At 41.0% G+C, this 16334-nt stretch overlaps 1 protein-coding gene across 1 annotated transcript in view; it reads right to left on the bottom strand.

Annotated features, from left to right (window-relative positions):
* The window catches only part of LOC147706969 (cysteine-rich venom protein-like), a 188434-nt gene that overhangs the window by 91149 nt on the left and 80951 nt on the right, over window positions 1-16334 (bottom strand). Inside the window, exon 8 of the mRNA XM_086925607.1 lies at window positions 618-706. Coding sequence (XP_086781733.1) covers window positions 618-706 — 89 coding nt within the window. The remainder of the gene's footprint in view (window positions 1-617; window positions 707-16334) is intronic.

Here is a 16334-nt window from a genome sequence, read left to right as displayed (position 1 = left end):
ATTCCAACAAACTTGTTTCCATTTTATTAAACCATCGAATACATATAAAAACGGGGATCACTGAATGCTTTCCAGTTGTGAATTTTAGGGGGAGAGGTAGAAAATAATGTTAAGTATTAACCTGTGACTGATCATTGATTTTTAAGTACATAAATTACTGACAATTTCATGATGACTTTTATGTGTATAACCCTACAATCGGTTATCAATATGAATATTAAGTCCCACATTCCAAGGTGATCATATGCTTACTGCATTTTTCCGAGATTTCACATACAGATGAGGATTACCTCAAAAATGTGTGCTTCTGCACGATTATTCTCAAAATCTATGTCTTTTTCCAGGGACTCTCACCCAGATTTGATTTTGCAAGGTTAAAGATAATTCTCCTTAACCTGGATTTCACCCTACATTAAAAATCCTGAGTAACTTAAATCGAATCATTGCTCAGTGAAACTCAAAAAGATGAGTTTCGTTGAGCAATGATCATTATTTGAGTGAGTATTATTATGTTAAACCTATTGCCTCACCCGTTATACAAAAAATAGACAATGACATTAAGGACATGTTAAGCTTTAGAATTTCAATGTGTAAATGAATTGATAATGCAAACTTACTGCATAGTCCATCATCACAGTGATTAGGACATCTTTCGCATGGCTCGCCAGCTTCATATGGTGAAGCCATCTTCTTGTAGTCATTACCCCTGGAAATATGGAAATGAAAATGTGAATAACAGATTACTATAACAGTGATTGTCCTGGGCATGGAGAAGGGATACAAGATAAATTAAAGCCCCTGCTCAGTAATTACTAGTCACAAAATCTGATCACTATTTATGACTATTTTTGTGACCACAATAGAATTTAACAAACCCTTTTACGTACTAATAGGCAGGTTCACTAACTTGCAATTCAGAGTAAGTCACAATCTAACCTATGTCATGAATATTAATGGAGCAAGTCAAAAATTGCAAACACTCTAATCAGTGTACATCACAAAATTAGTGGCCTCCAAGACCAGCTAAACCAGCAGACCACCATATCTGTGACTGGCTTTCAAGAAAGTAAACTTTTTTTTCAATTCATCTCTTTTTCTTTAAAGGAAACAAGTGCTGCATTTAAATTATTTAAAATAGAAGTTTTGTTTTATTGAAATTTTGTTTGAGAGATAGCACTCTTCCATGGATCACTGCTCACTTCCCAAAAACGATTTTTAACATTCACAAAGGTTAAGGGGTGCTAAAGGGCTCTCACCCTTTTGTAAATGCATTAACACCCAAGCAAAGGGGTCTGTAACATTTGAATGTTTTGCTACTGAAATTGGTATTTGGAAGGGATCTAAGTAACTCACACCTTTCCAATACTGAAATCAGTATGGGGTCACAATCCAAATTTTAAGAATTAATAAAAGGGGAAGAGTACATCTGCAATCGCAAATTTCTGAATTGGAGTTTATGCAACTGTACAAATGCTTTGTACATCAGGCTCCTCAACCTCTTGCATAAATAACTGAATCTGGCTGCGAAAGGGATCATTGCACATGGACATTCCTGTCAATCAGTTTCAAATGGCTTCTATTGGATCCAATTTCTGCATTTGGGCTTTTGCACATTAGCCACTTTGTCCATTAGAAAATGGGTCATTCTACTTGTGAAATACACATAGTAATTGAAAACAATATATATGATTGTATGCTAATTACCAGTTTAAAAAAAAGTAACGGTTATTTTTCATTACCAGATGGATGGACCAGATAAGAGCAAGTGCAATTTCCAATACTTATGCATTCACTCAATTTTGCCATTCTGTAACTTTTTTTAGATTATAAAGGGCCAAATGTATGAATATCTGGTCACAAAATACTGGTCACAAATTGCGACCATTATGTTGGCGATCGTTAAAGATATTTATGAAGTGACCTAATAGATTGTTTTTTAAAAATCTGAATAATTGTGAGTCATAATCCGACCTACCTCCTTAATATTATTGTTTAATTAATGTTTAAGGTTTCAAGTTATGATTTACTTTGATTGAAGGCCATCACAGGAACGGTAAGGGGCAGATGTTGCCTCTCCCCCAACTCGCTCTAGGCAACGGCCCAGAGTAAACTATTATGGCAGTTTAAGGTAGCATCCTACTTAATCATACTCTCTCAGGCAACCTAGGAAATAGGAGTCCATAGGCTACACCTCAATTGAGGTATATTTCTGTACCTGCGAGTTGCGTCTGGAATTTAAAGCCCCAAGCTACCTGCACTGCAAGTCCCACTTCAGTCAGCAAATTAGTAAAGTTTCCTTAAAAAATACTATTGCTCTCATCCCCCCATAATGCTACATCTCAAATAAAAGCGCGTATTTGGCGCACACACTACCAACCTGTATCGTGCAAGTATGTGCGGGAGCGCTGCTACCTGGCACCATATCTTATGGAAAAAACTTAAGTATAGAGACTTGTTGGAAAATTCCAACATTACAGTCGCTAGTTCAGAACGAAACAACACTATGTCCCAACTGTTTGCCCAATAACTGCAAAATATAAACATCATCTATAGCATTCAAGTGGACACTACATCCCTCACCTCCAACACTTATGTTTATGAAACTGCTAATAGTGCATGCAGACCATAACTGGTCATTTTTGTCCAGCGTTCCCGCATCAGCCCCCTGCGTCTGCTCAGATGCAGTAGAACGTTGCTGCTCCCTGGAGTAGTCCTTGAGCGCTTTTTGCAGGGATTTGGGGTCCACAAAAATCTTGGGGTTGCCACCCATGGTAACTCGCAGGCGCGCAGGACAGAGCATGGCATAGTCAAGTTCTTGGGCTCGCAGCAGTGGAGCAAACTGTCTGCCCGCCTCCTGTACTTTGGCAGTAAAATCAGGGAACAACGATATAGTCTAGCCCTCTTATTGTAGAGACCACAATTCTCTAGCTTTTTTCAGAGCTGCATCCCTGTCCCTGTAATTTAAAAACATTGCAGGCCCAACAAGCGATACGCGCGTTCAATAAAAAACAATGTGGAGAAAGTGTCACTGTCCAATAGCGTAGTCAAAAGGGATTCAATGAACAATTCCATATTTCCGGTAGATGTGGATTTGGGTAGGCCTGTGAGGCGTATTTTGCTCCTTCGAGACCTAGCTTCAAGTTCTTCGGCTTGGTCTTGCAGTTACGTAAAGGCCTTATTTATCTCTTTTTATGCTGTGTCGGTCTCTCCATGTTGGCCTACTCAACTTCTGTGATATGGCGCTCAGCCATATCTAGCCTCTCCATGTGTTTATCGAGGCGTTCCGAAACCAGAGCGTCAAGTATGCTGCCGATTGAGCTTAGGCTAGACTGGAGGGTGGCCAGGATTTGACAAAAATCTGCCGGGGTCTCCTCACCCATAGCACCCTGACCAGTGAGGGAATGAACCTCCTCAGTCTCCCAGTTTCTGGTTTTGCGCTGGTCGAAGGACAGCTTAGATTGTGGTTTGTCCACCTTCCCCATCTCAGCTGTTTGCCACCTCAAGCAGGACTCTTAGTACTGTCACTTCCATAATGGTACAGAACGGGAATATCGCCGTAAAAATATCGACTAACATAAATATCGCTGCAAAAATATCTACAGGAAGAAATATCGATGACAAAAATATAGTCTGACCAGAATATCGACAGACAGGTAAGTAATATCGATAACATTAATATAGTTGTAATAAATATCGTTTCCAAAAACATAGTTTACAAAAATATCGTTTTTTAAATAATTATAAGTAATGTAGTGTTTTTAAAGAGTATTTGTTGTCAAAGTAGTATTTTTTGTAGTATTTTATTAGTTAATAATGTATTTTATGTTGAATTTAGTATTAATAGTTCCGTAGCGGGTTGTGGGTTTATAGGGGAGTAGGGTGAGAAGTAATTTAAATATAATAAAATAATAGATTCATTAATGTTTTAAATGAATATAAATAGTGTAATAAATAATAGTTAATTAATTTCAATTAGTTAATTGATTAATAATTATGTAATTAATTATGTTAATTGTTTAATTAATTTTAGGTGCGTGTACTGGAATTATTTAGTGAAAATGTAGTAAATTAATTACATTTTAATTGAATAATTATTTAATTAATGATTCATTAAATAAAAATAAAGATTTGTTATTTTATAAATGACTAAATACAGTTAGTAATTTTTACACCTACACTATCCAACACTTTCCCTATTGTTGCACCCTCTGGAGTGGGAATAGTAATTTTTACCCCTACGCTATCCAACGCTTTCGTTACTGTTGCACCCTCTGGAGTGGGAATAGTAATTTTTACCCCTATGCTATCCAACGCTTTCCCTACTGTTGCACCCTCTGGAGTGGGAATAGTAATTTTTACCCCCACTCCATCCAACGCTTTCCCTACTGTTGCACCCTCTGGAGTGGGAATAGTAATTTTTACTCCTACGCTATCCAACGCTTTCCCTACTGTTGCACCCTCTGGAGTTGGATAGTTATTTTCACTCCTACGCTATCCAACGCTTTCCCTACTGTTGCACCCTCTGGAGTGGGAATAGTAATTTTTACACCTACGCTATCAAATGTTTTAACTAATAATATATTGTATGTTTAATTATATGTATGTATTATTGTTGGTGTATAAAGTAATGTGTTAAATATATGTATATGTACACATTTATTAAGTTTATAATGAAAAAGTGTAGTTAATTTGTTTTAAATAGTTAAAAAATAAAAGTAATGTAATGTACTTTGTTAATAGTACTTATATTTATTTATTATTTAATGTAATTTTAATTAATTTAAAAAGTCGATATTTTTTACATCTATATTTATTACAACAATATTTTTGAGTAGATATTTATGTACTCACCTGTTTAAGTATAGGGTGTCGATATTTTTGTAAACAATATTTTTACAACTATATTTATGTCAACTATATTTTAGTAATCGATATTTCAACATCCTACCTCCATAATGATGCAGTTTCTGCTAGGCAACCTGGCACGTACCCCATAACCAGCCCCCTCAGACCAGGCCACAGCTCCAGCAACTATGCCACAAGGAGTCAAACAAAAAAGGGGTATCCAAAAGGTCCAGCCCCGCCTTACAAAGCTCTACTAGCCACACATTTCAGCTTGATTCAACTGCTGTATCTGGGCCACTTGCTCCCCTAGGGTGGTCACAGGGAAGAGACCAAGCTATCTGGAGACTCCAGTGCCTGGGCACAGAAGACTGTACTGCTGCGCTCCATGCTCCGTATGCCTTCTGTGCGTGGGTTGACGGTAGGCTACTGGTGGTGCTCCTCACAGTGCTGCGGTCAAAATAGAGGGTGCTTTGAGCCTTCAGCACCAGAGATTGTGCACACCATGCAGGCCCCGAAGGCAGTCGTTGACTCACTACCCTATTCACACCTACAACATGTGCCTTACACAGGGCCCAGGCCCTGCAACTCCATGTGATCTGTACGTCTACTGGGTGTGGGGCGACTGCAGGCCAATGGAGGTGCTGCACGCCCCGCTGCAGGCCAAATAGAGGGCACTTCGAGCCTCCAGAACCTAGGAACTTGTACAAAGTTCAGTCCCAGAAGACAGTCAGCTCTTTACAACTCCTGTCTCACCTGTCACATGTGCCTCAGAGAGGGCCCAGGGGCATCAGCAAACTGGCATTAGCAGGGCCGGAGGGAGGCCGCAACAGAAGACCATCCAGGCGAGGGCCACTCCTTACCTGCAATGATTTTAGGACCGCAGGGCTCCGTCATCAATGCGCTGTGCTGGGATCACTCCAGCCGCAGTCAATCTGGCCGGGCCTGCAGGTTTCAATCCACAGGCCACGCTACGCCCAAAAGTCAATCCGCAGGGTCATCAAAACAACACATGGGGGTCAAGCAAGGCCTCCAAGCCTGTGCGCTGAGTTCAATTGCCCGGGCAGGCCAGAAAAACCAAGACTGTATTAGGCAGGCAATTGTACTCCGGCTGCCATAGCACCCCTCCGAGGTCCGCCGCAGCTCACCAGCCAGCGCCAGGGCACATCTCCTCCAATTGGATATTTCTCCACAATGCCACAGCTGTTCCGGACTAATGCCAATCTATACATAAGGGCCTTCAATCTGGTAGCCTCCTAGATGTGCTGAGATCAAACCTCTGCTTCTGCCAGGATAATAAAGGATTTTGATGTAGCGTAGCAGAGTTCAACTAAGAAGCGGCCATTTTGTTGAGCTGGCAAGCTCCGCCCTGCACGTTGTAATTCTTAGTGCTAGTTCTACTTAAACCTTTAAAATTCCTATCCACAGTTTGTCTTGTTGGATTTTTGTCATAAAGTTTATTTTTCTAATTTACTTAGGAACTTTTTTTTGCATTACATCTTTATTACCATTTCAGTACTGCATAAATACTGTAAAATCTTAACGATTCGGTATTTACCGATTCTGTAATACCTACATCCCCCCCCTCTATTTTACCACTTCTTAAATACCAAATCGGTAAAATTAGGTATTTCAGAAGTGGTAAAATAAAATTACCTACATCTAGCCCTAGGTCACAAAGATCACAAAATAGCTGTAGTTCTGTTTGTGTAGTCCTGAAGTAAGAAGAGCACAGTCTGATGCCATCTAAGGGTCCAGGACCCGGTTGGCTTCTTCTTTGGGATCAGGACTCACTCCAGAATAGGTCGGCAGCAGGGCTAAGGCAGGTCCATTTGGTGCTGATTAGCTGGAAAGTTTCATGTAAGGCCTCTGAAGTTTGTTTTGTTCCACATAGAAGATCGGTCAAGTGACCCTTGAAGTGACTTCTCAGGATCCTGGGTTCAATGCAAGCAGGTCCAGTCTTCAATTTTCAGACAGTACCCCTTCTTCTGAATCTGCCACAGGTCCAGTAGTATTCTCATGAAAGCTCTAAGGGAGCCACTTCTATTCTGAGTGCAAGCCTTTGTGTTGGGGGAAATCCTTGCCCTACCCCCAAACTAGTTCTACCTAGTTCTGCCCACTTCCCTGAGTTTTACTCCAACCTGGCATGGGGGGCAAAGGCACGTCAAGTGTCAGGTTCCTTAGTGTGTAGTGCAGGCAGGGTTCTCTGAAGTGTAATCATGGAAGGGCACAACTCCTTACCTGCCATCCTGCAAGAAAGATCCACTCCCTGAAGACCGAGATCCCTTTTGTACCTTTGTCTGGAAGCAATACACATGCAAGCCATTTATAATCATGTGATCCTGGACACTGGCAGAAATGAACGTTTGGCTTAGGCAGAAAAATGTCAAATTTCAAAAAGTGGCATTTTCAGAATATTAACTTAAAATCAGACTTCACCAAAGAAAGTTTTAAATAATAAACCAAATGAGTGGAACATCTTGGGAATTTAGAAAAGAACGTGACCCCGCCCCAGTAAAGAAACATACCCAGGTAAAGGAATTTTTATTAGCAAACCCGAAGAAAGGATGTGGGGGGGTAAAATGCATAGGAAAATTTAGGAGTACCAAAAATAATCCCAAGAAAACACAGGGCGAGAAAGAAGAAGGGGGTGATATGGTAAGGAGGATGGAAAATAATCTGCAAATTGGACCTAGTAGCAATTGTAGTTACAGAGGCCGAGTGAAGAAAGGTAAGGATGCTGACTTTGAAGGAAGAAGGAAGATCGATTCATCTGGGGACCCACGGGGGTTAGGGGCAAAATGTAGACAGGACCTGTGGGTTTTTCCTAGAGCCAATAAGCCAGGGCAAAGGGGGGGGGGGGAAGTGAGGAAATTAATCCCACTAAATAGATCTCAACTCCTCTTTTCCCTATGTAAATCTGCAAGTTTATGTAATATCGGCACGGAGGATCTCAGGGAAGTGCGGTTTTCGGTAAAAAGTAAAGGGGATGAAATAACTAAGGTCCTCCTTTACTCAGCCCTTGTAAAAGCATCACTAGTAAATGCAGAATATGAGTTACAAAAGAAAGACATTTGGTTAGTAAAAAGGGAAGAACTGCTGGACCATAATATGCGGGATTATATTATGCAGGGGAAGCCATTCCTCATGAATCATGCGGGTTGGGAATTTGTCAAGTAAAATTGATGGATACCTGTTGGAACAAAAAGGAAGAACTTGAAATCACCATAAGAGGAAGTGAAATAGATATATTAGCTGGACATAGATACAGAGCCCTAGCTTAGCCATCATCCCTAGATTATGAGGGAGAAGGGTGCTTGAGTGAGAATGATTAGGAGCAATGGTCATCGCACAACATGTCTATATTATCCTGGAATATAAATGGTAATAAGAGGATAACGAACCAGGACATTTTTAAAAAGACCATTGAGTGTAACAATATTGTGCACTTACAAGAGATGTGGCTGTGCGACTATACCCCAGCAACCGTAGGGTTTGCTCAACAGAAAAAAGCGGCAAAGAAGAAACCCCTTGGTGGACCCTCTTGGGGCAATTGACCCGGATTTCCACAAAAATTGCTAGGAAGGTAGAATTTTGGGAATTAAAATACAAATGGGCATTAAGGTGTAGAGTGTTACTGTTGGTCCCCGTTCCACACCTTGAAGGTATAGTCATTGTTAATGTACATATACAGAAGGGTAAGGAGGATGAATATAAGTTGGAAATGGGAAATGTAAAAGAAGCTTTGATGACTGTTTCCGATAAGTACCAGAAAGATGTACTCTTTTTGCTGGGTGACTTCAATCATAAATTAAATCCCAGTGGAATTGATCCTTGGTGCAGGGAGCTGTTAGCCACATATAATATAGAGGATGCCATCTTCCCGAGGGGAGATATTTCGGCCCAAGATAAGGCTTTAGGTCAATTATTGGGCTCTATGGGTTTGGTATGCATGAATGGAAGAATGGAGACTGATCAACCGGCAAAGCACACTTTCACGATCGGCCAGCAAGCTTGCCCAATTAATTATGTGTTCATACATGCCTGGAATTCCAAATGAATTACGTGTTTTGAGGTGGTAAGTACGGAAGGTAGTGACCACTATCCTCCTAAATTAGAATTACACGGAACAAGGGGTAAACAAAGAGATATTGCTTTTCAGGTACATGTGGCATACCCAAGGCAGCTTACAACCCGTATATCGGAAGAATTTATTGGGAAATTAATTGCCGTACAGCAGACTCTTCCACTAGAAAACATTCGGACTGATAATGGAATTGACGGGTTTGAAAACACAATAAGACAATTGGTGGAATGTTTAAGGGTGGAAATGAAATTTGGTAAATCTAGGGTAGGAAGTAAAAAGAGAACCCATAGCAAAGAACGACCCTGGTTTGACGACAAATGTCGTAAAGCAAAAGCAAGGATTAGACAGAAGAAAAGAAAACTAAGAGTAAAATACAATGCTGATTTGTCCCACACTCTCTTGAAACTAAGGAGAAAATAGATAATGATTATTAGGAATAAAATAGGATCTATAGAGATAGTTGTGGGCAAATATGCTAACTGTTATAGAGTCCAAAGATGTGAAAGTCCTTTGGAAACTGGTCCAAGAAAGTTCCGGTAAAAGCTTCGGGTCTTTGCTTTGTGCTGTCTCTGAAGAGGATTGGGCTATCTGGGGGAAATCTATGGAAAGTGGCAGTTGGTAGAGAGAGTGAGAACAAGAACCTGGCCAGGAGTGAGGGAGGAAATAAAGGTGTATTTTACCCCCAGTTATATTAAAAAAGCTATAGCACGCTTGAATCTAACACATGCTGCAGGCCCAGATAATTTGCCCTCAGTGATTTTAAAATCAAGGCCTGAGTGGTGGGCTGAGTTTTTTGCAAAAATGTTACTGGGGATTCCTAATACAGGCATGATCCCAGATAATTGGAGAGGAGCAATAATAAGACAAATACATAAAAAATTAGATTTAAAAACCCCGAAAAATGACAGATAAATAAACCTGCTTGACATTGGTGAAAAAGTATTTGCCAAAGTAATTTTGGAAAGGCTTACGTACTGGGCTAAAGTAAATTGAATTGTTCCCCCTGAAACAGGGGAGGTTTAAAGACGGACACTCAACAATTGACCACTGTTTTTCACTCTAGTCCATTGCACAGTAGTCGATTGAGCAGAGAGGAAGTTTGTTCTGCTGCTTTGTGGACTTCCGCGCAGCATTTGACCTAGTAGACGGTGAGTTGCTGTGGGAAACGTTGATTGGGTACAACCTCCAATGGATTTGTTAGGGTTGATCCAAGCAAGTCATACTGATAACTGGATCCAGTTAGTTTTAGATGTAGAGGAGAGCTTATCCCAGAAAATTCCAATTGGTAATGGGTTGAGGCAGGGGTGCCTATTTCCCCCCTTGCTTTTTTCCTTTTTTATTGCAGACCTACCCCGAATCCTACGTAATGAAAGGAGGGGTAAGTCCTAAGCTGGATGGAAACATATCTCATGTCTATTATATACAGACGATCTTGTTATAATTGACCAAATATAGATTGGCCTACTAAGAAAGCTAAATAGGTTTAATGAATACTGTGGTGTAAAAAAAGTGTGGTCAATATGGGCAAGACAAAGATTCTATACTTTGGTAGAAGGAAAATAGGATTTTCATGGCTTCTGGGTTCTGAGAAGTTGGAAAAGGTAGATGAATACAGGTACCAGGAGTTGTGGTTCAAGATTAGTCTGCATTGGTGCACCCACCTTGACGCTTTAAAGCTCAGGACATCAGCATCGGTCAGAGGATTGAAAAAATTTAATATAGTTTATGGTGAATTGTCGGCTAGACCGGTCCTAAACAATGGTACCACCACAATTCCTATATGGTGTAGAATTGATTTATTTGAGTGGTAAAAACAGTTGGGACCTTGAGGAGGGTGAAACTCTAAAAAATGTATCATCATTACCTAAGTCTTCAATGGTCCAGGAGGTGAGATTATAACTGGGAACTACTTCATGGAGCATATCAGTTTACATGACCCTATTATGTTTCTTGCAGCGCCACGGAATGGGACAAGATTTAAAAATTTCACAATGGTGCAGAGACAAGATATTAAAGAGTGAGCTAACAGGGGCAAAAGGCATAAAGCTATCATTAGTAAAGTGTGTGGCATACTGAGGGTTAAGTTGTGCCTCCAGACCCTCCAAATTGAGATAAGAAAGAGAGATGAGAAATGAGATTTCCTGAGCACAGGATCAAGATTATCTCTTATAAAGAAATGTTCTGTACGTATTATGGCACTGCATGGCAAACTGAACAACAGTTCCCCTACATTGATAGGTTACCCTGCCGCTGGTTAAGAAGGGAATTATTAAGATTAAGAATTGGGGTTAACCCTTTCTACGTCAATAGCGCAGTACAACGAGTTATGATTGATAATAAGGGTAGGTGTGGCTGCACCTTGGGAACAACTTGTGACATTTGAAATATATTACTAGATTGTCGGAAGGTTGTATGCTAATCAAAAGAGAAAGGATCACTTGTCCTACACAACCTTAGGTATGCAGGAAGAGCGGAGGATGTCCCAGTATAAAAGACCCTCATGCACGTGATGGGTATGATGGTATCTGAAGCGGTATATCTTGGTTCTCCGCTTTTGAATCACGTGTGTGCATAATCATTAGGTCGATCAGGTTATGCAGCCTCCACTAGGAGGTTATTACCCAAGGTTGATGCAGTAGTGAGCCAGTGATAAGGAATATAAAAAGACCGTAAAGCCAGAAAAAGAAAATTTATTTGGTCTGGGTTTGGGTCTAGTAAACTCTATGGTAGTGCATCTTGTGAACTGGATTATGAGTAATAGGTGCACCCAGAGTTTTTGAGATCATGAATAGTGGGGGGAGATTAAAAGTTGGTCGACATGTTTCTGCCTCAATCGCCTTAGTTAAGACTTACGGGCATTCATCAGGACCGTTAAGTGAATAATGTAAGGAAAGTCTAAATAACGTGCTCTTAAAAAGTGAAAAGAAATAGGGATGTTGACCTGTTTCTCTGTTTGGAGGTCTTAATGTAAGTGTAATGAATAAACACAAAAGTTTTGCAACACACACACACGGGGAGGGGGGTACAAAAGGACACATACCAAGCAGAAATCTGCTTATCACTTCTATCCATTGATAGAATTCTAAACAACTAAAAAATGGCAATACTTCGAAGACAAGTATGGCAATGTCAACTCTCTCTTCAACACTCCGTACTCATGCAAAGGACTATAGCCTGCTTGGAGTTGGTAATACATGCATGTATTCTCCATAACTCGGTAGGTGCATAATGAGTCTTAGAGTAGTTGTATCTCTATTTCGATCAGTGATTGTGCACAATAGTAGATTTTACTCATGTTGTGTATCATCATGAGTATTCTCAATAACACCTTCCTTTTTGCGACATGAAATTAACTGAGGCGACATAATCATGAATGTGGTTCTGTAAATGTGACCCTGACAGACTATGGTCTGTTGTAGAACGCATTCAGGAAATTGTTACCTCGTGCATTTCATTAACGCGCTCCAGTCGGATGGTTGAGCTGTAGGGGGACTGGGGAAAAGATACAGCGTGTTAGGGTAGCGCATTACAGTATACTTGCGGTTTCGTAGCGCGCTCATTTCTCCCGTCTCGCTACCTATTGTGTCCAATCCCGGCTTTTTCTGTGAATGCGCTGCTCTCGCCGATCCGGCAACAGTGCATTGTGTTTCCGGGTCGATATTAATGGGCGGCGGTTAAGCTGTGTGGTGATCCTATTGGTCTACCTATGTGTTGTCATGGGAACTATGGTGTTTGTTCCTGCTTCCTTAGTAAATAATAGCGTAGTATGGAAAAGATGTTATAGAGTTAATGCGATAGTCATGTACTGACATTCGTTTCGCAATAGGGGAATTGTAACGGTGTTAGGCATAGTATTTTACCGATGTTGGTAATTGTCGTTTCTTAATGTTAAGAAATTACGGCGCAGCATGGGTTCTAACTATAGGGCTATTTGCTGGCATATATTCCGCAATATGGGGGTTGCAGTGGTGTCAGAGGTCACACAACATGTGATGCATCTTTTGTTGCCAATTTAAGTTAATGTCCCATGACTGTGTTCTGTAAGTTGGTTGGTTTACAGACAGAGCACAACGATTGGGGAGGTGTGTTTGCACTATTCAGCAGGAATTCTGGTAGTTAGACTGAATCTACTGCCTTCACTTTCTCACTAGGGTGAGCCAGGGTATGTTATCATTCAACCCTTCACTATCAGTCCTAAGCCTGTGTACCCACCTTTGCTCTTTCTCAAAGAGGGTTTTTTCGGCATTGCTGTCTTTATTGGGTAAAGTTTCAAGGATGACCCACTGTAAATCTTGTATGGTGTGGCCCTTCTCTAGATAGTGATTGGCCATTTTTGTAGTGCCCTTTCTGCATTTTACGTTGCTCCGATGTTCACATAGTCTTTGTTTTGCTCTCCTGCATGTCATGCCAATATATTTAAAATCACACGGGCAAGTGATCATGTAAACCACGTGAGTGGTGTTACAATTTGTGTGGCTTCTCAGGGTCCATTTGAAATTCGGTAGTAGCTGTAATTCTTTTGTAGGTTTTGTGAGGCTACATACAGAACATGAGCTACATGGATAGTGTCCTGTCACTTGTGGATTGCCACATAGATTCGTGTGCTCTCTAGGTATTCTTGGGGCAGGTCTTGTATGGACTAGGATGTCTTTCAAATTTCTACTTCTCTTATTTGCAAGCCTCGGTTTTGGCCATGCGAGGTTGCCTGATGTCAGTATTCACCAGTTCTTGTTGAAAATCTTTTTTATATTGTTCGTCATTGGACTGTACGTAGTTACACATGTGAGGACTTCTTCAGAGGGTGTTTTTGGTATAGTTTCAAGGAGTGCCTCTCTGTTCTGATTTCTAGCACGTTTTTTACATTTGTCAATTACCTTCCTTGGATAATCTCGGGCCTCTAATTTCTTGCAGAGATCGTTTGCTTGTAATTTATACTCAGAGGTATTGCTGCAATTTCGCCGCGGCCTGAGGAACTGGCTGTACGGTAAGTTCTCTCTTAGAGGCCGGGGGTGGAAGCTCTTAAAAGATAGGAGGCTGTTCTTTGCAGTGGTCTTGAAGAAGGTACGTGTCTGGAGAGTGTCAGCCTCGGCATAGATCGTTACATCTAGGAAATCAATGCTCTTGTTGTCTGCACAATAAGTGAACTTCAAGCAGTCGTCTTTCTGATTGAGCCAAGTGTGGAATTCTAATAAGTTATTTTGATCTCCTTGCCAGATGACAAAAATATCATCAATGTACCGTTTCCAGAACAGTATTCAGTGATGATAGGGGTTATTACTTTCGTTTAGAATGTGCAAATCCTCAAAGGCACTCACCTAAAGTCCTGCCACGCTCGGGGCAAATGTGCTGCCCATCGAAGTACCATGACATTGCAGGTACAATGTATCTTTATATTGAAAGAAGTTCTCCATGAGTGCCATCGGGCAGCATTCCAGCACAAAGTGTCTGGGAGTCTTATAGGTCCAGGTAGAATTGAAAAGTATATTCTCAAGAGTTTCCATAGTTTTCCCCTGTGGCAAGCTGGTATATAGGCTTTCCACATCGATTCCCACCAGGAGCATGGTATTGGGTGAGTATTCGATGTTTTGTATTTGGTTGAGGAGGTTCCTGGTGTCCTTTAGATATGTGGTTTTTTTTTGGACTAGCGGTCTAAGATATTGATCCGCAAACTGGGAAAGGGGTTAAAGAATCGAACCAATTCCTGATACGATTGGTCATCCAGGTGGTGGTACTCGCCCTTTGTGCGTCTTTGGTTAGGAATAAAAGTAGGGGGTTCGTGGTGTGGTGGTCCCTAGGTAGTCACCTTCTTTTTTAGAGATCCAGTTGTTGGTCTCCCCTTCTTCTATCATCATTGCAATTGTCCTCTGTAGTCTCGGTGTGGGGTCTGTTGTTAAGACTCTGTAGAATCTGTCATTCGATAGTAGATCCATGCATTGTTGATCGTATCCTTCGGCCGTCAGGAGAACTACTCCTTCGCCTTTATCGGCGGGTTTGATGACTATGTTATGGTCATTTTTCAGAGCATTCAGTGCCTGTTGTTCCGATCTGGTGTTATTCTGGAAGGGTTTCTGGACTCCATTAGCCAGTTCATCAATTCCTTTGAAAATGGCCTGTTCGAAAGTTTGTATTTCGATTGGGATCTGGGAGTTGAGTGGGCAGAAGGATGACTTGTTTCTTAAGGTTGTGTCTCCTTCTCTAAACGGAGATTGATCTCCTTTAAAAAAGGCTTTCAATTTCAACTTCCGGCAGAATTCTGCCACTTCACATTTGGTTTTGAATACATCTGGTTTCGGTGTGGGAACATATCCCAGACCCTTATTAAGCACACTTTCTTCGTCGTTGGTCAGAATTTTTTCTGTAAGGTTCACGATGAGGGATTCGTGGTTGTTCCGGTATTGGCTTTTGCTACACTCCTGGTTTGTACCTGCCTGGTTTGGTCGGACCAGGTTACTCCTCTTCTCCGTGTTCTCTGGGATGTTGGGCCATTCCCTAAAAAAGGAATCCGTTGTTGAAAATTCTGGCCTGCTTGGTGTTGCATCTGGTGGTTCATAATCTGGGGACCTTGAAAGTAAGGATTCATCCAGCCTTGAAAATGAGGGTTAAAGGGTTGAAAGGGCATCCCTTGATTGCCCATTTGGAAAAAAGGGGGGCGCCAATAGTTACGTACACGTCGATTTCCTCTTTTATTCTGGTAATGGTTTTTGCGATTGTTGAAGTAATCTGTTCCTTGATCTGAACCTGTACTCGATGCGCCGCTGTCTGATCCATAGTTGGAGGCGTTGTCATCGGTCTTGTAGTCTTTGCTACTGTAAGGGTGCACTTTCTCTATAGAGAATTTTTTAAGTTCTTTTGCTAACTTTTGTAGTTTGGTCTGTATCAGATATTCAAGGGTGTCACTCATTTCCTTATTAATTTCATCTAATTTAGTTTTGTATATTGTAATATTGCCAGTATTGTTCAATTTAGTTTCTAGAATTTGGATTTTTACTGTTAATTCATCTGTCAGTCTTGTAGCGGTTTTGATGATCAGGACTAAATAGTCCCTGGTACACTTCCATGAAATAGCAGACCAGTCTTTTCTAAAGGCCAGATCTTTAAGGAAAATTCTTGGTGCATTGGTAACACAGAGTCCTCTAGGTGCCGCATTTACTCTTAGGTATTCCGTCATTATAATGCCGTGAACGGCAGTTCTGACTTGTTCTTTCTTTATTTCAGTAAGTTTGTCCCATTCTGTAGAGCTGGAGAGGGTCGGAGTGAGGTCACTGTTCATAAATGGTGCCGGTCTAGCGAGTATTGCATCAATCTCTTCTATGGAATAACTTAATCCCAAATTTTCCGCCATTGTTAAATTCCGAGGCAGTTTTGCAGTCGGTGAGATTGTAGTGATCAAAAATCTATAGAGACT

This window comes from Lissotriton vulgaris, chromosome 6 (genome assembly GCF_964263255.1).
Source record: "Lissotriton vulgaris chromosome 6, aLisVul1.2, whole genome shotgun sequence".
Taxonomy (NCBI): domain Eukaryota; kingdom Metazoa; phylum Chordata; class Amphibia; order Caudata; family Salamandridae; genus Lissotriton; species Lissotriton vulgaris.
This window is presented reverse-complemented; position numbering and strand designations above follow the sequence as displayed.